At 38.9% G+C, this 19488-nt stretch overlaps 1 protein-coding gene across 3 annotated transcripts in view; it reads right to left on the bottom strand.

Annotated features, from left to right (window-relative positions):
- INPP4A (inositol polyphosphate-4-phosphatase type I A) overlaps nt 1-19488 on the bottom strand; it is a 77889-nt gene that overhangs the window by 36643 nt on the left and 21758 nt on the right. For all 3 annotated transcript variants that reach the window (XM_009281778.2, XM_009281785.2, XM_009281769.2), the window contains exons 2-12: nt 16576-16638; nt 14197-14415; nt 13319-13363; nt 11742-11860; nt 11513-11629; nt 9725-9804; nt 6957-7068; nt 5870-5960; nt 5043-5190; nt 1225-1355; nt 766-870 (exon numbers count right to left, since the gene is read on the bottom strand). In XM_009281778.2, coding sequence (XP_009280053.1) covers nt 766-870; nt 1225-1355; nt 5043-5190; nt 5870-5960; nt 6957-7068; nt 9725-9804; nt 11513-11629; nt 11742-11860; nt 13319-13363; nt 14197-14302 — 1054 coding nt within the window. In that variant the 5' untranslated portion in view covers nt 14303-14415; nt 16576-16638. The remainder of the gene's footprint in view (nt 1-765; nt 871-1224; nt 1356-5042; nt 5191-5869; nt 5961-6956; nt 7069-9724; nt 9805-11512; nt 11630-11741; nt 11861-13318; nt 13364-14196; nt 14416-16575; nt 16639-19488) is intronic.

A 19488-nucleotide genomic window follows, 5' to 3' on the forward strand; every position in this document is an offset into this window, starting at 1 on the left:
ACTGTGGACAAACAATTGTGGAAATTCAAAAGCTACTCTGAAAGTAATTTTTGTAAAACTTTGTGCCAGTGTTTTGAAGGACATGGAAAACTGAATTGTTTTAGAGGCCCTGGAAATCCATCAAGTACTGTTGAGGTGAAAGAACCATACTTGAATGCAGGTCCTCTGTTTTTTAATCTAGAAGACTGACAGTGAAAAAGAAGCCTTGAACATTGGTGTTTACACAAAACCTGCCATTACTGGAATCCCTCGCATGGATACATGGGACATGTGTGTGTCCATGGTTAGTGGGAATTACTGTTAAAAGAAGGGAAAAGCCTAGGTTATTTATGAAGAAACAAGCCTAATGTGAACAAACTGGTGTGATTTTGCATAACTGTACATGATGGTTCCAGAGAAAAAGCGCACAAGCTTAACAACAAACAACAGACAGAACCTTTGCTATTCTGCTACAATCCAAAATCACTGGAGGGGACACAGCAGCTTAATCCAATGTATTCCCTAGTACAAAGGCTGACTTGTGTCACCTAGGGTACAGTTAACTCCAGAACCTAGTTTTCCCACCTGTAGAATAGTGTTAATTATACTTACACCTCTTCTTTTGCAAAGAGATTTGGAATCTGAAGGTGCTACAAAAATGCCAAGTAGCACTAGTACTATAGAGCAGTAGTTTGTAGAAACTTGTCTATATGGCTGAGGATGGAAATAAAAAACGGAGAGAAAAGTAACAGAATAAGATGAAGAAAGAGAAAAAGAAACAAATACCTGATCCTCCATCATCCTGGACTCTCATTCTCTGTATATGCAAATTCGTAGGAACAAATTCCAATTTTTTATCAGCTTTCAAGCTACTGGCTTTAAATGAAGGACCTGAGAAATACAGGAGAAAAATAAGCATAAAACCCCTCTGCTTCTGCTCATGCTAAAATATTCAAGGAGTTTCATTCATCATTTGCTACATGCTGAAAGTAAAGCAGAGAAAAAAAAAAGATACATCTTTCTGTTACTGTTCATAATTGTTCTCTACTTTCAGGGCAAAATAAGAGAATGAATAAAGCAGACAAATATTCCCAGATCATTAGCAAACTCACAATAAATGTTAATAAAGAAATCTAAAAATAGTATTTTTTACTCATCAAACTAAAACATTCTGGGTTCCCAGTTTCAGAGAAGCACTAACAATCATGGCTGAGAAGTATCACGTTATTATGGAAAAGAAATCACCTTTATACTGGTGCAGGTCAGTTAGATTTTCCTGATAAGTTAAAATAATTGTTTGGTACTGAGTAACTATTTGTCGACGAAGACTTTCCCAACAAGGAGACAGTTCTCCCAATTCTTCTAGTTCACAAACCCTAGGGAAAAAGAAAAAAAAGGAAAAAAGAGAGGTGTTTAGCTCCATTGTCCACTTGACCAAGAACGAGTTTCACATTGTATCAATGTAGCACCACCCTCAGGTGACACATTCTCAATTCACTCTGGTCTAACCTGGTCACCAGACTGGGAATGCTTCCAAACATACATCCCAAAGCACAGCTGTTGAGCTCTACCCCAAGGTACATAGGTTCCTCACAGGCAGAATACACCGTGTTCCCCCCAGGAGCCTCAGGTGTTGGTCAAAACCAAAGCTTCCCACTTTTCTGCAGGAGCTCCCAAACTATATGATGATTTGCAAATGATGGGCACTGTCATCATGTCAGGTGACTTGGGACAACAAGGACCTTTTTAGGCTACTCTACTGAACTTTGGTGGCTCTCAGATTAAATCAGAACTGTGACAGATCTTAGGTGGGAGATTAGCACCTATCTGACATTAGGTATAAGGAGTATCTGTGCTGGCCAGGTATCTACACAACAGTTTTCAAGGCCAGGCAGGGAAGGTCTAAGACGCGTAAGCATCAATAAGGGTTTGGAGACACAAAAGATGAGCCAACAAAACCTTCATCTGAGATTCCGGATTTTAGGCACTCAAGTTTCACTGTAGGTGGAATAAAGGACGACTAGGTACCCCTAGATATGAACAGGAAAACCCCTGGCTTTCCCATTGCACCCTGACTGCTAGGTTTTCAGTCACACATGGCAATCCTGTGTTACATACTGCTCCCCAACAGTGCTGCTGAGAAAATATTTAGTGTATTTCATGTCATGCTTGTCTTCTTGGATTAAAATACTATTTACAAGAAAGGAAGAAGGGAAAAAGTAAACAAGTCAACACCTGACACAATTCAACAGCACTTTACTCCAGAAAAGGTAGAACAATCATCTGTCAAAAGGATCCAGCAGTTCTTTTTGCAGTTCTCTCAATATCCCTAATCCATAGTTTTAATCAATTGTCTGTATATAATTTAAGACAGCATTTCACAGAACAATTTCTACTCCACAGTATTTAGGATATCAAAAGGAAGCAAATTTCCAAGAAAAGCACCAGACTGATTTGCCAATAGGCAACAGTGTAAACTATTATTTATCAGTGACTTGGAAAAAGACACTTCCAGTTTCATCTTGTAAACTGCTTCTGTGTAAGATGCTATTATGACCACCTTGTCAAGCTCCCTGCTCAAAACAAGCCATGCATTTGAACCCAGGTCTTCCTGAAGTAAATTCACAGCTTAGCACTTCAAGTTTACTTGTTTGTCACATAGGGCTAAGACAGCAGGGGATGTGCATGCCATAAATAATTAGGTAGTCAAAATATCCCCCCGGTTAGATGCTTCCTTTCAAAGAGCTCTGGCCCAGAAAGGCTTTATGTAAGAGACGGCAGTTGTGATTATCCAAGGACACTTTAAAAGTCACAAGACACAAGCAGCTGTGCTCGTGTAGCTGTCCAGCATTCCTCTGGGCTGCAGCACAGAGAATGGAGAAAAGAGCGCTTGGCCAAACCTGAGAGATCCTATGAATACAAAGTGTGATTGTGCTATTTCCCACACTGTAACAAAATAGGGCACTAATTCAAAATGAACATGACAGTAACCCACCTTGAAGAAAAATAATAATTCATTAGAAATATAAAAGCACTGATGGAAAAGAATTCTGCATGTCATTGAGGGTCACCTCAACTGAACAGAGAGAGGGAGTCTTTCTTGCTAATTACACCAAAGTCTTATTTACCTTTGAGCCACGCAATTCAGAGCATACAAAGTTGTATTAGCAATCACCTGGGCTGTTATTAACCTCCAACTGTATACAATATGCATCCATCAATCTCTATATGATTTTAGCAAGAGCCTCTGAGCAGTCAGATATCATGGCTAACGCCTTAAGAAACTTCACTGCCCACAGTCTTACAGGAATCCACATCTTTTTTCCCCATTCACCCTAAATTCTCCTCTTATTATCTTCAAGTCTTTAAACTACATCCATCACAGATGGCACCTGATGGGTAAGCCTGCCAACTCTTTACAATATTATGGCTGTACCTCGTAATGAATAGGTGCTTTTAAACGTACTCTGAGGAAAGCTGTAGAGAACCAAAGATATAAAATAAACTATGAACTATGAATAACACACGTCTAAATGTGTAATGGCATATCCCAAGCCCCCTCCATCGAGGTTTTAGCAGGATAACTACACAAGATACAGCATTCATTCTCCAGAATCTAAAATCTGACTACTCTTACTAAGTGCACATCACTAAAAAACAAAACTCAACAGCAGAAAAAAAAAAAAAACAATGTGAACTTCAAAAACTCAGTCATGTCATGCATTCATTTTTCCATACATTACAAAAATTCACCGCCTCCTTCTTGTAAGAATTTATCGTTTTTGCAAAATATGAAGACACTTGAAAACACCATAGACTAATTCTGCCTGCTCATATGGATTGACACATGATTTTCTTTCACAATATCCCAAAGGAATTTAAATGTATTAATACAGGATACTGAGAGCACTAGATAGTTTTAATTAAGGTCAGACTTAATTAGGCCTCTAGGAGTGGATTCAAACATAGCTAAAATAAAAACCCAATACTCAGAAATACAGCTAAAATTCTTTTACCATCCCAACCTTGGCTTTTATAAAGAATACACAAACCATTGTGTTTGCAAACCACAGCCTGCAAATGTAGGGAAGTCATAAATAGGTATGTTGCCCGGAAGAGAGTTAATTGCTTCAAAAAGCAGCAAATTCAGAATAAACCTACAAAATGCTTAACAGATTTCCTTCTCCCTCCCACCGCTTCCTAAAATGAGAAAAAGTCATTACTGTCCTACAGTGTCTCATTTTACTTGCATTTGTTCTGTTTGTTTTCCATTCAAAACTACTCTTCTGACTCTCAAAGCCATCTCTTCACTCACTGAGAGAAGTCAGTGCTCCTGTCATCTATCTTTGCTTTGCTTTCATAGCACAGAAGTCAACTGACTTTTTCAAAGTTCACCTTCAAAGTGATTCTGGTTTTTCTTCGCTGTCTGCTACTCTAATTACTCACTCCTCTTCAGCTGGTTCCTGTGTTGTCTCTGTTCCTTCCTCAAAATTCTCAGCAGCTGGAGTTACTACTCTTTCATTTATGCTGTGTCATCTATCCAGACCTCCCCCCCACCTATGAAACATTGAGATATGTTTTATCTTTAATTCAAATTCATTTTTCTCTTTATGTTAAAAATAAACTATGTTTAAAAAACAAAGTGTATTGAAGTATATAAATTATTATATATATAAAAAGATAATGTATTCTAATGTGCTGATCCTAATACAGTCACACGACTATGGAATAATATATTCTGTGGTCTTATCAATACTTTGTGAGAGGAACAGATAACCTGTAAGTGCAGATAACTGCAGTATGATCCTAAGTGTTCACTCCGCCAACAGTTCTCTCCCATCATAAAATCCGTAAGTTCACGTTACCATACACTCAAGCCCGAACTCTGTACTCTGACATGAAATCTCATTCACTTTCACTGTAACTGTACAGTCAACAAATTGCTGCTTTTACTATTTTTTCTTCAGTGCCTCTGTGCATTAACACAGATATATTCCTTGGTAACTCCGTAACAGCCACATCCACTGCTGTATTACTGCACATGCAAACCGGTTCAAACTCACCTCGCTGCATCTTCTTCTAGAAGCAGCTTCACAAATTGCCTAGGGATGTGCAGCGACAGGACGCTCTCAGCCATCTGCTCCAAGATTCTCAAGTGGTTTCCATCAGTGGTTGGGAAGCGATACATTCGGCAAATGGCACCACCAAACACTAGAGAATTAAAATCATGTTGTTTTAGCATAGGGTTTGAGTTAAAAGTGTACAAATTCTCTCCTTTTTTAAAGTAAATGGCTTCGATTCACTAACGTGCTGTAACACACTGATGCAAAGATGTGGTTTAACCAGGCATCAGTCTAGCTTTTCCAAGTATGGTCATTCTGCAATGACCATTCTTCCAGCGTTTGCAGGAAAAGCCTCCAAATGATTGAAAACACTGGTAAGGAAATAAAATACATATTCAACTTTTGAACTACTTTTTTTTGTGTTTTGTTTTATGTACTGTGCATTTTCCTCTTATGCAATAACTTGCTGGAAATCTAATCTTTCTTCAAGAACTTTTTTTTAAAGCCACTGCTTTCCTCTGTCCTTCCCCTCACCCTCCAATGATTGCTTTGGAATAGACTAGCAAATGGCATGGAAATTTTTATACTATAGTCAACTTAATGACAAAGGTTTGCTTCTGCTGTTTTTACTATACAGATGATAAAATAAAATATGCAGATGATAAAATAATTTATTCTTGTATGACCCTCAGAGGGCTGCTCAATCAGCAGCCTGTTCCTATTCAAATGAAACATCTGCTTAAGCGCCCTGGTGCCAGAGGCAGACAGCAAGAGATGAGCTTTTACTGATGTCTAAAGCTTACTTGTTACAGCCCGCAGCAGCTTACCAGATTTCAGTAGTGCATCTTTCCGTAATGAAGCGTATTTGGATCTGATTCCTAAAGATTCTGTTAAACTTTCATCAACTGGCAACACAGTCTAAACAAAAACAAAAAAACCCAAACAGTAAAGAATAAAACTTCAGTGCCAGGGCAACGTGCAGTGATGACCCTATTATACAGACTTGAAAGGAATATTCAACACAACGCATGTTTAAAATAAATATTTCAGATATGTTTACTGTGGACAAAAACCACTGCAGGCTGAAATAATAAATCTACTTAAACCCTCCAATCTAAGCATTCCTACTTACTTCTACTGCACAGTTCAAAATGCTGTAAAAATTCTCATCCGGCCCTTCAACTGGGCTGATATTGGCACAGCTCCAGAGCTCTTAAAGGTACTGCACCAATATGTGCCAACTACAGGTCTGACCGGATACAAAGTGATACTAATCCACATTGTGACTGTGATACACAGATATGAGTGCAGTTATCACCAGGATATTCAGAACACAAGGTTTACAGAATTAGACATATGTCTAGGCTGAGAAAGCACTATAAATATCTGCTCTCAGACAAGTATTTGGGGATCACAAGAAAAGAATAATAATCCAGTATTCAAGAAACCTGTTCAGTTTTATTAAAATCCTTTAAGGTATTTCTTTTCTAAAAGTTGCCTGTGAAAATTCTGGAAATTCCCTGAGCATCCCCATCAGAGCTTTGCTTGATGCCACCTTCCAATTCACAGGTGTGCAATACCACATCTTTGTGAAACTGGTTATTAACGCACCAAGTGCACCAACGTACAGTACCTCAAGCCTATTCTGATGAAAGGCACGAGCGCTTGAAGCTAAAGCTTAATCACTGTAAACTACAATTTTCCCCAAGACTTTTAACAAACATTAGCACCAAGAGCTCTGCAAAATACAAAACTGCTTCATCACCATTAGGCTGCTTTTTACAGTATTTTGAAATTGTAAAGCACTACACTAAATACCAAGATGGACAGGGAAGCTGACAGCAGATCTCAACTTATTTCAATACTACCAATCAATCTGCATCTTTCTGAAGCTGATACAATGCTCATACTCACCCTTCCATTAATTGTATCAGGTGACCTTGTCACTGGAGGCCTTTGGTCAGTTTTTTCCTCCATTTGCCATCCAATAACTGTAATGTTACCTACACGGTCACTTTCAGCTGACCTGCAACAAACACTCTGCATTGAGATTTTTTTGGAGGTAGACCTGTTTATCAACAAGGGAACACTTATAAAAGGCTATTAATCTTCAAACTTAATAAACATTTTAAACAGGAAGTTTTTCAACTTCATTTTACATATTTTTATAATGCGTTACTTCAACAGAAAAATGCTCCCCTCATCCTGCAGGAATGCTGTACAAACCCCCTAAGCGAAGGCAACCTAAAACCATGCATGTGTTTCAATACTTCTGTAAAAGCAGAAAGAGTTCAGATTTTACAGTTAGCCTGTTGTAGGCAAAAGCAGCTTAAATTGTGAACGTTAGCAGGGAGCAGATAATTGGATGTACATGCACACGTGTGTGCGTGCCTGTGCGTGTGAATGTCTGCAACCGAACTTTTTAACTCTCAATCAGAAGCCTGCTACTTGCTAGCTGCAACTGGTACAGCTGCAACTGGTAAATTTTGATAATACGTGGACTAAACAGAAGTAGCACATCCCAAATCGTCCACTTAATAGAGAAGTCAGTCAAGGCCACCAGTTATGAGGCTGATCACATCTTCTGCTTCTGCAGATAGACTATTTAGATTGGGAAAACTGAGGGCCTGACATTCCAGAAAGAAAAGTTGATGCTAAAAAGAAGAATCCTGAAAAGAAGTGGTCTAGGGAAGGTGGTGGTGAAGATTCTCAATGGAGGCAAGATGCCTGAGGTGGAAGAAGATCCTGGAGATCAGGGAGGTGCGTGGAAACAAATGCCGGGGACCCCCAGGGACCTGGCCACTAACAGCTGAGACAGGTCACTAACAGCTGAGGACCTGCACAGCACAAACTGACACAACTTTCTGCTCCACCTTCCCAGACCAGCAGCCATCTCCCTGCTGGGGAGGGAAGCTGAGACCATATGAACACATGACTGAGGGGGGAATGAGTGAGTGAGAGAGAGACAGGGAATCAAGTGGGGTAAAAGCTCTAATCTTGCTGGTTATTAAATGCACACCAGTACCCAGATCTACCACAGCTGTCATTTATTCTGTCTCACCCATGACACAGTAATTTTGGCAGAGACTGTTATTTTAAGATAGATTCTAAATGGTATTTTAAGATTGTTGTTTATATGTAAAAATATGCTGGGACAACTAAGACAAAAAAAAAGTCTCTGGAGCAGACCATACTGGGGAGGCAAAAGAAATAAGCTCATAAGATGACTACAAGAAAAGGTTTAAGAATCCAAGTCATGCAGCATGTTTATAGACATTGCTCAGCATCCAGCTTATACATCCGAGGGGTAACGTGACAATGAGAAGACATGCATGTATTTACACACTTTGCTCCAATAATCAGCATACACTTGGTATCAAAACAAGAGAGTTTAATAAAGTCCATTTTCAACTTAGTCATGGAAGAATAAACCTAACAGAATAACCATGTCTAACACAACCGTGAAACTCCTGCCATCACATTCCTCCTCTTTTTCATCTCCTTCAAGACACCTCCATCTTCACATCTATGACAAATTAGACTATTTTACTGACTATCATTGTCATACTTTTGGTGTCTTTTCTGACTCATTTCCCTCATCTGCTCTCCCCTGTTAAATCATGTCAATTTTTTCTTTACAATACATTGTGGAAAAGCCGAAAACTTCACCCATCTCTTCTCTTACCATGAAAAAGCTTTGCCCATGTTTTGTTAGTTGTGTCTGGGCTAAGAAATTTCTGCAAGTTTATCACAGTCACTGCTTCTAGTGCTGATTATGCCAATACTACCAACACCATCACCCTCAGTCTCTCTGATTATGCTTCCCCCCCCTTCAAGTGACTTCTCCTTGCCTTCTCTGATGGGGATGCCTGTCCTACTTTCAACACGCACTACTACAATGTGCATTTACACATCAGAGCTCTCTCTTCTTAATCTCACATTGCTTTCTTCATTCTTCCCCAACCCTGCACTTAACTTCGTGCCGCACCGGCTTTCACGAGTGTGGTTTGAGTCCTATGATTAGAACTACTACTTTAAGGATTGGTATTAGACTCACACCCTCTTTTTATTCCCTCCTGAGTCACGTTCCTTCCATGAAAGTTTCCAATATGAATTAAACTAGAAATTTACATCAAGCAATGTTGCTGTAATGTGACTCCTCCTATTCCTAGTGCATTATATTGATAAATAGACTACTTAGAAAAAAACACACAATTTAGCAACAGGCAGGCGCTGAAATAGTAAATAGAGCCTAGATTTATCTAAGCCAAGATATTCCAAACAGCTAAGATAAGCCTCTGTTTTGATGGGTTTCATTCTCCCCATCACAGGCTCTTTATGCATCAGCACAGTTAAAAATACTCTATTTTGCCACTCTCCACAGACACATACGCTGAGGTGACAGGATGAAATGCACAAAAATGAAATTGGCCTTGACAATACTTTCTTGACTTGTAGAACTAGAACCAATGTCTAACATTATTCACCACAGTCTTGTTCTACATGTTTTAATTATCATGCAATATAAAATAGTTTTTTCCTTAATAGTGGCCTGGTACTGAAAAAACAAACAAACAAACAAAAGGTTTTCATCACATCTCAGGGACAGCTTTCAATACATCTTAAGCATGCTTTCAAGAATTAAGACTGTTAATTCCGAAATGGAGGAGAACATTACAAACCTTAGTGTTAAGTGCAACCTGTGATTCTTCTCCTGAAGAAGTTCTTTTACAGTGAACATCCCAGAACCCAACAAATACATCTGGAAGAAGAGGAGTATTGGAATTGTAATTATTTACCTTTACAATGAACAAAGGCTTTGTCCACAGCACCAAAGCCCAAAATACAATTATTACGCACAAAAGCCTTGAGAACAAAAATATAATTACATATTCCCATGCATAACTAATTAAACCCCTTTAAAAATTAATAAATTTGGTAATTTATCAAAAATCCTGTTTCTACCGGAGGACAATAAGCCCTTTTCTTTCTCTAGGATTTGAGGGGAGGCACCTCAATATATACAAGCTTAGGCCCAGCAATACAGGAACACTGAAAGCAATGACTGAATGGGACTCAGACTGACTAGGTTGACACTTCATACTCTCTCCCTGACCCAAACTTGGCTCTTCCTGAAGAATGCACCTCCTCAGGAGGTATTCCTTTTTCCCCAGAGCCTCCCCATGATGCACTCTACAGAGATGCCCTGCTACCCCTGAGGAAGCCATGGGAAAGCAGGCATGTGGGACCTGAAACAGCAATCTGGGCAACAGTCCAGAGTGAGTTGCCTACAGATCCAAGTACTTACCTGGGAGAGCTGGCACTTGGACTTTTTTCAGTAAGGGAATAAATCTTACACCTGAACAAAATCACTAAGGGATCAGGGCAGGGGGACTTCTGAGAGCAACGCAAAAAAATTATCTAGGCAAAATAGCCCAGAGAACCTGTGTGTCAGGAAGCCAAGTGCATGGGTGCTCTCCTGTAAGCAACCTTCTACTCAGAATCAATCTCCTGCTTCATAAAAACACTCACAAATTTTGGTATTGTGGAATTTTAGATAATGGTAGTAATAAGTGTCTCTGAGACAACAAATAACCATTTTTCATAATGAATTAGAAAGTGCTCCAAAATAGTTAAGTTTCCTCTGATGTTTTTCACCTTGAATTTGAACTTGTGTCCCCTGCTGAGAAAAAGGTGGCTTTAGTGTGGGCCCGTTTTTTACTAAATTAAGTTTTGGACACTGCAATTATGATTTTTTCATTATTTTGGATTAAAAACATTTAATGGCAAGTTCTATCTTACAATTTGTGATCCTCTGCAAAAATACTACAGGGAGTCCAGGGGGCTTTTGTTTTCTCTTCCTCCCATTTCACACAACGTGGATTAGAGGCCAGTAGCAGCCTCTGGTAAAATCTAATCTGCCTGCCTTCGTCACCAGCTTGCATCTAAATTTTAAGCAGTGAGAGAAGTAGACTTCTAAGGTCCTGAAACAGACTTCTAAAGTTCCTAAACTTAAACAGACATGATTGCTCCCTGTGGAAAACTTCCACCAGACTGTGCCTAGTACACATGGAATTTAGCAGCTCCATTTATAAGGACTGTTTCATTATGGGTCCAACATTTTGGCACAGGTTAGAAGCCTCAGTTAGGGGTACTGGATCCCATTTGTTATCTAGTTCAGTAAAGAGGTCTACAACAGAAGAGAGTAAGTGACAGAACCTCTTAATTTAAATCAGTGGTTCCCAAACTTGCTGCCAACAAGCCTTATTTGAGAAAACTGGCAGTGCTCCCCACTCTGCCAAGTCCATCTCGCAGCATTTGTCCCTCCTTCCCCTACCCACGTTGCTTTCTCTAGGATAGATGCTGCTACCCCTTTGCTTTCTTCCACAAAAGTTACTAGTTTTATCTCCTTGCCTCTTGTTTCCTTGCTCCACACTGACTGGGGAGGCAACAGAATAAAGAAAACTTACTGTTCCCTGAGATCTATCTTTGACGTCATACACGGAGAGTTTGATTTGTGTCATTTGATTGATAAGAGAGTCTTGGAAAAAGGCAATGCTGCTTAGAAAGATAGGATTACTTGTTCCCTGTAATAAACAAAAAAGGCAAAATTTAATGCAAGGTGATATTTGTGAGGAAGAAATGCTCCTTGTGTTAGCTTCAATTTTAAATCTAATCCAGGAGTACCTCACCACTTACCTCAATAATTTCTGTCTGTGCATGCTTTGTCCAGAACGCCTGAGGAGGTGTAGTTACACTCACTGCTACAAAACTATTTGGTTTTCGATCTAGCGATGGAGTTAGCAGCTCACTGCAAGCTTTAGGTATGCAACAGATAAATAAATTTAGATTCAGGATCTTTTTCATATTGCTGTAAGACTCTACATTTTTATAAAAGCATATTACATACGCTGAGCAATAAAGCCATGAAGAGCCTAATACTCATTCTACTGCCACACTATAAAGGCAGACATCACTCACCTTTGTGCATGCAAACAGTAAACGTGCAATCAGCTCAGCCTGGCTCCAAGCTGTAGAGCTGTAATTTAAACTTGTTCTCTTCTAACACCTGCCTATCCATTCCCCTGGCACAGCTCATTAGAACAGCATACGTGCATAGGTCTTCCTCTGGGAATCTCATGAGCATGGCTGCATTTGATTTGAAGTCACGCTCCATTAAGCCCATTACCAAATGGCGTTTTGCCATGGAGAACCAATACAAGGAGGACAACTAGCTTGTAATTGTAAAAGGACAGCAATTTATTTCCTCTAAAATGTTATTGTGAGTTTAACTGCTGGGAAGGGACTATGGTGAGTAGGAAACAACTACCAAAAATTTCAGTGAGTGACTATACAATTACATTAAACTTCAGAGCCAAATTCTATCTAGCCAGATAGAGGTAACTACAGTGTGGTCTGACTCTGCTTCAGCTAGATGCAGAAAGTTAATTCTAAAATTTACCTGGGCAAGCAAAATGTTCGAATGCACACTAAACAGCTTTGCAGTTCTAGTTATTTTTAATTTATCTGAAAATATTTTAAGTACCTTATTCAGCTCTAAGGAGTTCTTAAGATTATTATTTATAACACAATTACATACATCTGAGAAAACTTTCTAGTTTTGCATTTCAAACATACTGTTAAGAGCATAACCTTCCAAACATTAGTCCACTATTGAGCCAAGAAAACCATGCTGCAGTTGAAAACGTAGACTGAATTTTCATGAAGAAAATATTTTTCACTTATTCTTCAAGTGAGGTCACAAGTTTCTTGTCCAAATTTAACCATCCCAGAAATTAGGTCACTTCTGCATCTCACATTATCACTTGACAGAAAAGACCAAAGGAAAGAAGGTATGTGTAATAGTTGGTAACTCTTAGAAAATATTCTGTCCTAAAATGGTGTTTCCAGCAAATCTTCAGTTTGCTTGAAGACCTGAACTGCTGATTATACTGAGACTGAAGACAGTTTCACTGTATCTTCACATAAACAAAACAAACATTTAAAAATAACATTCACAGAGTAAACATTTAAAATTTTATAGGACAGATGTTTTAATTACAGACTTTTAAAAATATCACAAAATCAAACTGCTGGTTGCTTATCAAAAGATACTGTACAGGCAGCAAGAAAACTGTACCAGATCTCCATAAAAATCAAAGCAAAGTTTCAATCCTTACTATATGAAAGGCACTTCAAAATCAACAATTAAAAAAAAGGCATACATACTCAATAGCACATATCATCAAAATTAGCATAAAAATCATTAAGCCTACCTAAACTGAACTCTAAAATTGGCTCATCTGGATCCTGAATGTTTCCTGTAAATCAGAAAAATTAACACAAGATTAGCCAAACATTGCTGTCACGTGAATCCTTTCCTAAAGTTGCAGTCATACAGGGAAAGAAATTAAATTTTATAGAAAAAATTAATATTTTTAATTCAATGAGCCATGACTGGTATTTAAAATATTTATTAGCTAATCTTTGGTATCTCAAAATGATTTGAAAAACCTGAGATGATCTCATTTTATAAAACATGTTAAAATATGTAAACCTATGCAAGATTATATGGAATATGGGAATATCAAATGCCCAATCTCAGTAGAAAACAACAGGATTAAAGCCACTTAGTGTCTGAACCACTATTAACTCCAAATTATTAAATCAGATACGTCTCCTCTGTGGTCAGTGAATAGGGAGAAGTTTGAAAGTACCTGTCTCTCTCACTAATCAAAGAAAGCCTCTTGGGGTTACAATCCTAATTTACTCACCGTACAAGATGAGGGAGATAATTCTCAGTTCCCTGAACTCTCTTGAAAATTTTATACAATGTCAAACAAGGAGGTTGCCAAGACTCTTCCTCGACCTTGACATTCTATTGTTGTTTTCTCTCCCTGTAGTTTATTTTTGACTGATAAACATAACTGTACAGAATCTAGTTTAATTTCTTTTTTTCCTTCCATCTCCAATTTTAATGTTTTGTCTATTTTAAAAATGGTAAGTTTAAGATTTTTTAATTTTTTAGTATAATTCCTTTATCTCATCTAAACACACATCTAAATCTTCTAGCAATTAAAAAAAAACCCCAATGTTAGTACAAGGTAGATTCTGAAAGGAGCAACAGAGCAATAGCTGGCATGAAGGTACATACCTGCTAGAGAAAGGCCTAGCAAGTCAGAGGTGACATCAATGGTGGAGGCCCGTTGCACGGTGCGGGATTTTGCACCATGGCGGGGGCTGTGTTCTCTTGCTGTCATTTTGTCATGAAGAACCCTTCTTTTCTTGCTGCTTGGCTTTACTGATGTTTGTCTTACAGAGTAGCAGAGTGCAGCAGGTTGTCTCCAATTGCTATTCCTCTAACATTACCACGCTAAGCAATAAAGAGAGCAAAAACATACACCAAAATTTTAGGCCACTATCAGCTACTGTTCTTTTTAACAGCAGCAAACCTACTGCCATAAAATTGCCTCAGGTCATTCAAATAAAACGCTCAAGGCCGATCCAATGCACAGTAACTCAATTTGCATGAACCGTACATCTGTAGCTTTTTACTGCAAATTGTTGAAGACTGTAACACATGTAAGAAAGGCCCTTCTGTCAGAGAATGGGTGTTGAGAGAGACTTGTTAACAGACCAGCTGCCCTTCTCCTTTGTCTAAGTTATTAAACCATCCTTAATGAAGTTTCCTGGTTTTCATAATCCCTGGGGAACACAAGTAAATTCGTCAGATGGGGCCTCTGTCTGTAGAGGTAGGTCAAGGGATAAGGACAAAGGGACAATGGGTCGGCAGAACACAGAAAAAAAGGGCAGGAAATGTTGTTAGTGTCAGCACACTGTGTCACTCCAGGCTCTGCTGCCATGAGAAAGGGATATTGAAAACTATAAATAAAACCTACTGGGCCAGAGCGAGGCTGAAATTCTGGGATGGCGATGGAAAGAAAAAGCAAAAGGGTGTCGTGCTAGGAAAGAAGCACACAGCCTACAGAAAATTTGGTTACATGTTAAACGTGGTGCTTTTGGTTTGGCTGATAAATTTGAATGTTCCTTCTGTCAGCCACGTTAGCACTGCAGTTATGGAACTTCCGTATTTATTTCATACTATTATGACAAAATCCATTCATTTAGGAAGTGAGATTAGGAGCAAAATCTGATAAAACTGAAAGGTAGTAATACGGTGACTAATTCCTCTTCGGTTGAGGGACCTAACAACAGGCAAGATGTATTCTAATTAAATAAAACACCTAGCTTTTACTTGTGTTTTAAATAGGCATTTTAAAACTGTCTGAAGGCCTCCAAAGGAACATTCAACCTGCCTAACTTAAGTCTCTAAATTTAACTAGTCAGCATCTCCCTCTGGAGGATTTCAAAAGAATCTCCCTCTCTCCACAGGGGACTCAAGCATCTTCTTAACTAGCACTGGTTCACTGGACATCTAAAATTCAGATGCAAGTTAAGCATCTAAGACAACTGAATTGAACACAACCCTGGCCATCTACATGAGCTTAGGAATGAGATTTTAAATGGGGAGCTCATTCTAGGGAGGAACGAATTTGGGCCGTGTCCACCAGATGGGCCAGTCTATTGCTACTCAGAACTAATAATTTGCCTCAGTGATTCAACTCAGGTTTATACAGTATGTCATAAGCCAACTCCAAGTAGGAAAAAAGTAAATTCTTGAGTGGAAGAAGCAGTAATTGAGACCTCTGAACGTCCCATCCCCAAAAGCTTTGAAACTCAGTGACAGCATACAAAATAACATTCTGCTTATAGATATAATTTATCACAGCCAAAAATTAAAGCAGGCAGTTTTCCAATTCATACGGAATCACAGAATGGTTGAGGTTGGAAGGGATCTCTGAGTTCATCTAATCCAAACCCACTGCTCAAAAGCAAGGTCACCCAGAGCAATTTGCTCAGGACTGTGTCCAGATGGTTTTGTACACGTGGTTAAGTGGCTAGTGAATCACCAGTCTTTCTCAAATAGTATTGAATGTCCTAAGATTTAGTCAAATAAAACTTCCATCAAAACTCTTTGCCAGTTTCCAGGTCTTTCCATTCTACTAATTTTTTTTCCCTTCTTTCAGCAATAGGTTTTCCTTGGTTTGTTCTCTATGTAATGTGATGTTTAATGGTTTGTAAGTCCATTAAATCTAACTGACTAATGAAACAGAACACCTACAGAATGTGCTTGCAGAGATTTAGGCAGGATGCCATAGCCCCTTCCCCCAAATCCTACAAATACCTTATTAGAGAATAACTAACACATTCACATAGGTACAGTTAGGTTAAAGAGACCAGTTGTTTTTCAGCTAAAATCTCTGTAGTTGCTGACATCCTTAAAAAGGGTCAATCCTTGAGAAGTTAAAATAGGGTCAGGTATTTTCTTTGTTTTGAAACTATTTCTATTTAAATATTACTGAGCGTAATAATTTTCCAAGGCTCTCTAAGTTCTCAACTGTTCATTTAAATTGCAATATTAATTTCTCACCTAATGATACATTTTTAATTTACTTACACGGATCATACTTACAGAGGGCTCTTTTGCTCATGTGTGGAGGGATTTTGCGTATCATAACATCAGTTAAGTCCACATCTAAAAAATTAACAATATAATCAGCATAAATAAGCAATCTTTTTATACAGCATAAATCACAAACAACGAGCAGGTACCATCCTCAGATTAACTGTAAATTTAACTTCTGATTACTAGCTCTCACATTAAAGTTTACTGAAAATAGAAAAAGAGTATGATCCTCTGCCGGACCTCACCCAGCACTAGTCATAGCACTGGTCAGTCAGAGCAGGAGCACAAAGAAATAAGCTTATACTGAAAAGGACTGACTTCAGGTCAGCGTTTGGTGAGTGGGTGGAATGGCTGTAAGAAACATATGTTAACATGTTTACTGAAAGGCTTGGTGCTAGTAAGAAAAAGGAATGTATATGATATGTTGAGTATGAGACAGCATTTGCTACTACGCTTGCTTTTCTATAGTTAAACTTTCAAAATTTTGCTGTTTGGAAGAGTTATAATCGCCACTGTCAGGAGAAAAGATCCTGTGTCAAAACACAGTTCAAAAGATCAGGATGTAGAGCTCTTTCTCCATTGGGTGAAATTACTATGTGAGGTAGGCTTCTATGAACAGCTAGCAATGAGCATACAGGAAAAGTTAATTATTTTTAAATCTACTACAGGTTAAATGAAGGTTTGTATTTGCTAGTGATACCATCTCATTCAAGTGCATTTGCATTGATAGGATATGCCCTTTAAGACCTCCCATGTATGCCATACTACAATAAAAGAGATGGGGAAGTCCAGTCTGAGCTTTTTGATTTAATTCCCAGCCCTACCAATTACCCCAGACTGCTTAAGAACAGAGGTATGAGCTCTTATCACTTATGGAAAGGGTTTTTTCTCACCTAAACTGCATAGGAGGCAGGTATCTGATCTCAACTCACTGCCTAGGTTGTCTATATGGTCAATGGTGAGACACAGGCACTTCCAGAGAATGAGTCACCATTTTCCAAGGTAGGTGGGATGAATCACCCCATGAAGATACCTCTCTCTCTCTAATTATAGAAAGAATTTAGATGATTAACTTAGGCCTGATGCTGCAGCTGGGCAAACTGGATCCCTCCCACAGTCATGCTAGCTCAGGCAGGGATGACTTCCCTCTATTCACTGCATAGCCTGACAGACCCAAACGACCGGTGCTCTGATCACTCTCTTGAATTACAAACTTTTCAACCATTACAACTTCATGATCATGTTTTTGATAGAAATCAATGGAGGTAGGATGCCTACCAAATTAAAGGTAGTATTAACACACTGGATAGTTTCCTTAGATGGTACCAAAGACTGGTACCACTCCTGCAGCCAGCAATCCCAAAGGCTGATGTAATTCATGTCCAGGCAAACCTCACCTTGAAGATGGCATGATGCATCTACACATAGCCTTTGCCCTTACTAATACTGCAGACAGTGGATGCTGGCAATATGTGCAGCTTTGCACTTCATGAAGTTTTGCTGGAAGCTCAGTTTTCAACTGTGGCTTCAACAGAAGTATGAAAAGGTGTTGTTGACCCCCAATACCAGTAATGGTCATTTCCACTGTGCAGAAAAGGCTTCTGAACAAGCCTCCCTTCTGTTATGTGAATATTTATTTGGTGCTCTATTAGCACAAAAGCACATAACCAGAAGAAAAGATCTTCATCAGATGCCACTTCTGGCCTGCTACCTTCAGTCCTGGCAGTTAGCTGTGGGAAGCAAATGCCACTCTGCTCAGCTGCATGTCCTCACATCCTATGGGCTTGAAACTTTCAGACATTTGGTCTCATTCGGACTGCTTGCAAGATCTCAAGCAAAAATGATGATCATCTCAGCCCCAAAATAATCCCTTGATGATTAGCTTGTACAACTACAAGCTAATATTCTCCTTATCGCCACAACTGTTTTGGCAAAGTGCTTTGGTCTGTTCCCTTCTTGAAAAAAAAAAATCTCCTACCAAACTACCCCTCGAAACAAGCGTGTCAGCTGAGGTCAAACCTTTTTTCACCCTAACACCTACTTTTTTGACACTCGTTACACAGCTGTAAGAAACAGAGTTTTCCCAATTCACACATCAAGAAGCAGGAGAAAGAGGCTACTCCAGTTATAGTCCAAATTAAAATCTACTTTGAGACTGTACTGTTCTACAGCTATATTGCTCTGGGCTTACGGCATTTATCAGGTAGAGAGGCATGCCAAAGCAGAAAATGCAACAGCAGTGGAATGCTAAATGTTACTGATACAACTACATGAAGAGAGTAATAGAGAAAGGCGGAGTACGACAGCTTCTTTAATGCATTAAAAAAAATGTCTGGGAATGCAATCCTGCTAAAAGTTTACCATCACCTCCAAGGGGGAGTGAAAAAGTATTTGTGGGGTACTTATTGAACTGCAATTAGTTTTACCACTCTCTGGACTGTGAGGTCCACTCTCTGGACCTTACAAATTAGGGTTCCTGTTCCTGAACAATCTATTCTGAAATAACAAAAGGGCTCCTCCAGCCAACTGGATACTTCAGATAACATCTTTGTAAAAAGTTTCTCCTAGTCAGGTTGAAAATGTTTTAGCAATACACTGAGTGATAAAAAAAGTAGAAATGAATTCTGCCTGAAACAGTAAGTATTTTGGATCTAGAACATGGCCAAGTTTCGAACTAACATCTTATTAACTATATCATTGCGGACAAAATAATGGAAAAGATGAAATATCAGACTCTGCTAAGTTATGACTACGTTGCCTTCCATGTAAGAGTACCAACTCTAGTATACCTACCAGATAGATTTTTTTTCTTTTTTTCTTCTTTTTTACCTCCAACCATAGAAAACCTTGGTAGTGAAACAAGATTTGCCATGCTGGCTCAAGACCAATCTTCCAGCAATTCCAGCATCCCATCTCCAA

Source organism: Aptenodytes forsteri, unplaced genomic scaffold (assembly GCF_000699145.1).
Source record: "Aptenodytes forsteri isolate BGI_AS27 unplaced genomic scaffold, ASM69914v1 Scaffold348, whole genome shotgun sequence".
Lineage (NCBI taxonomy): Eukaryota > Metazoa > Chordata > Aves > Sphenisciformes > Spheniscidae > Aptenodytes > Aptenodytes forsteri.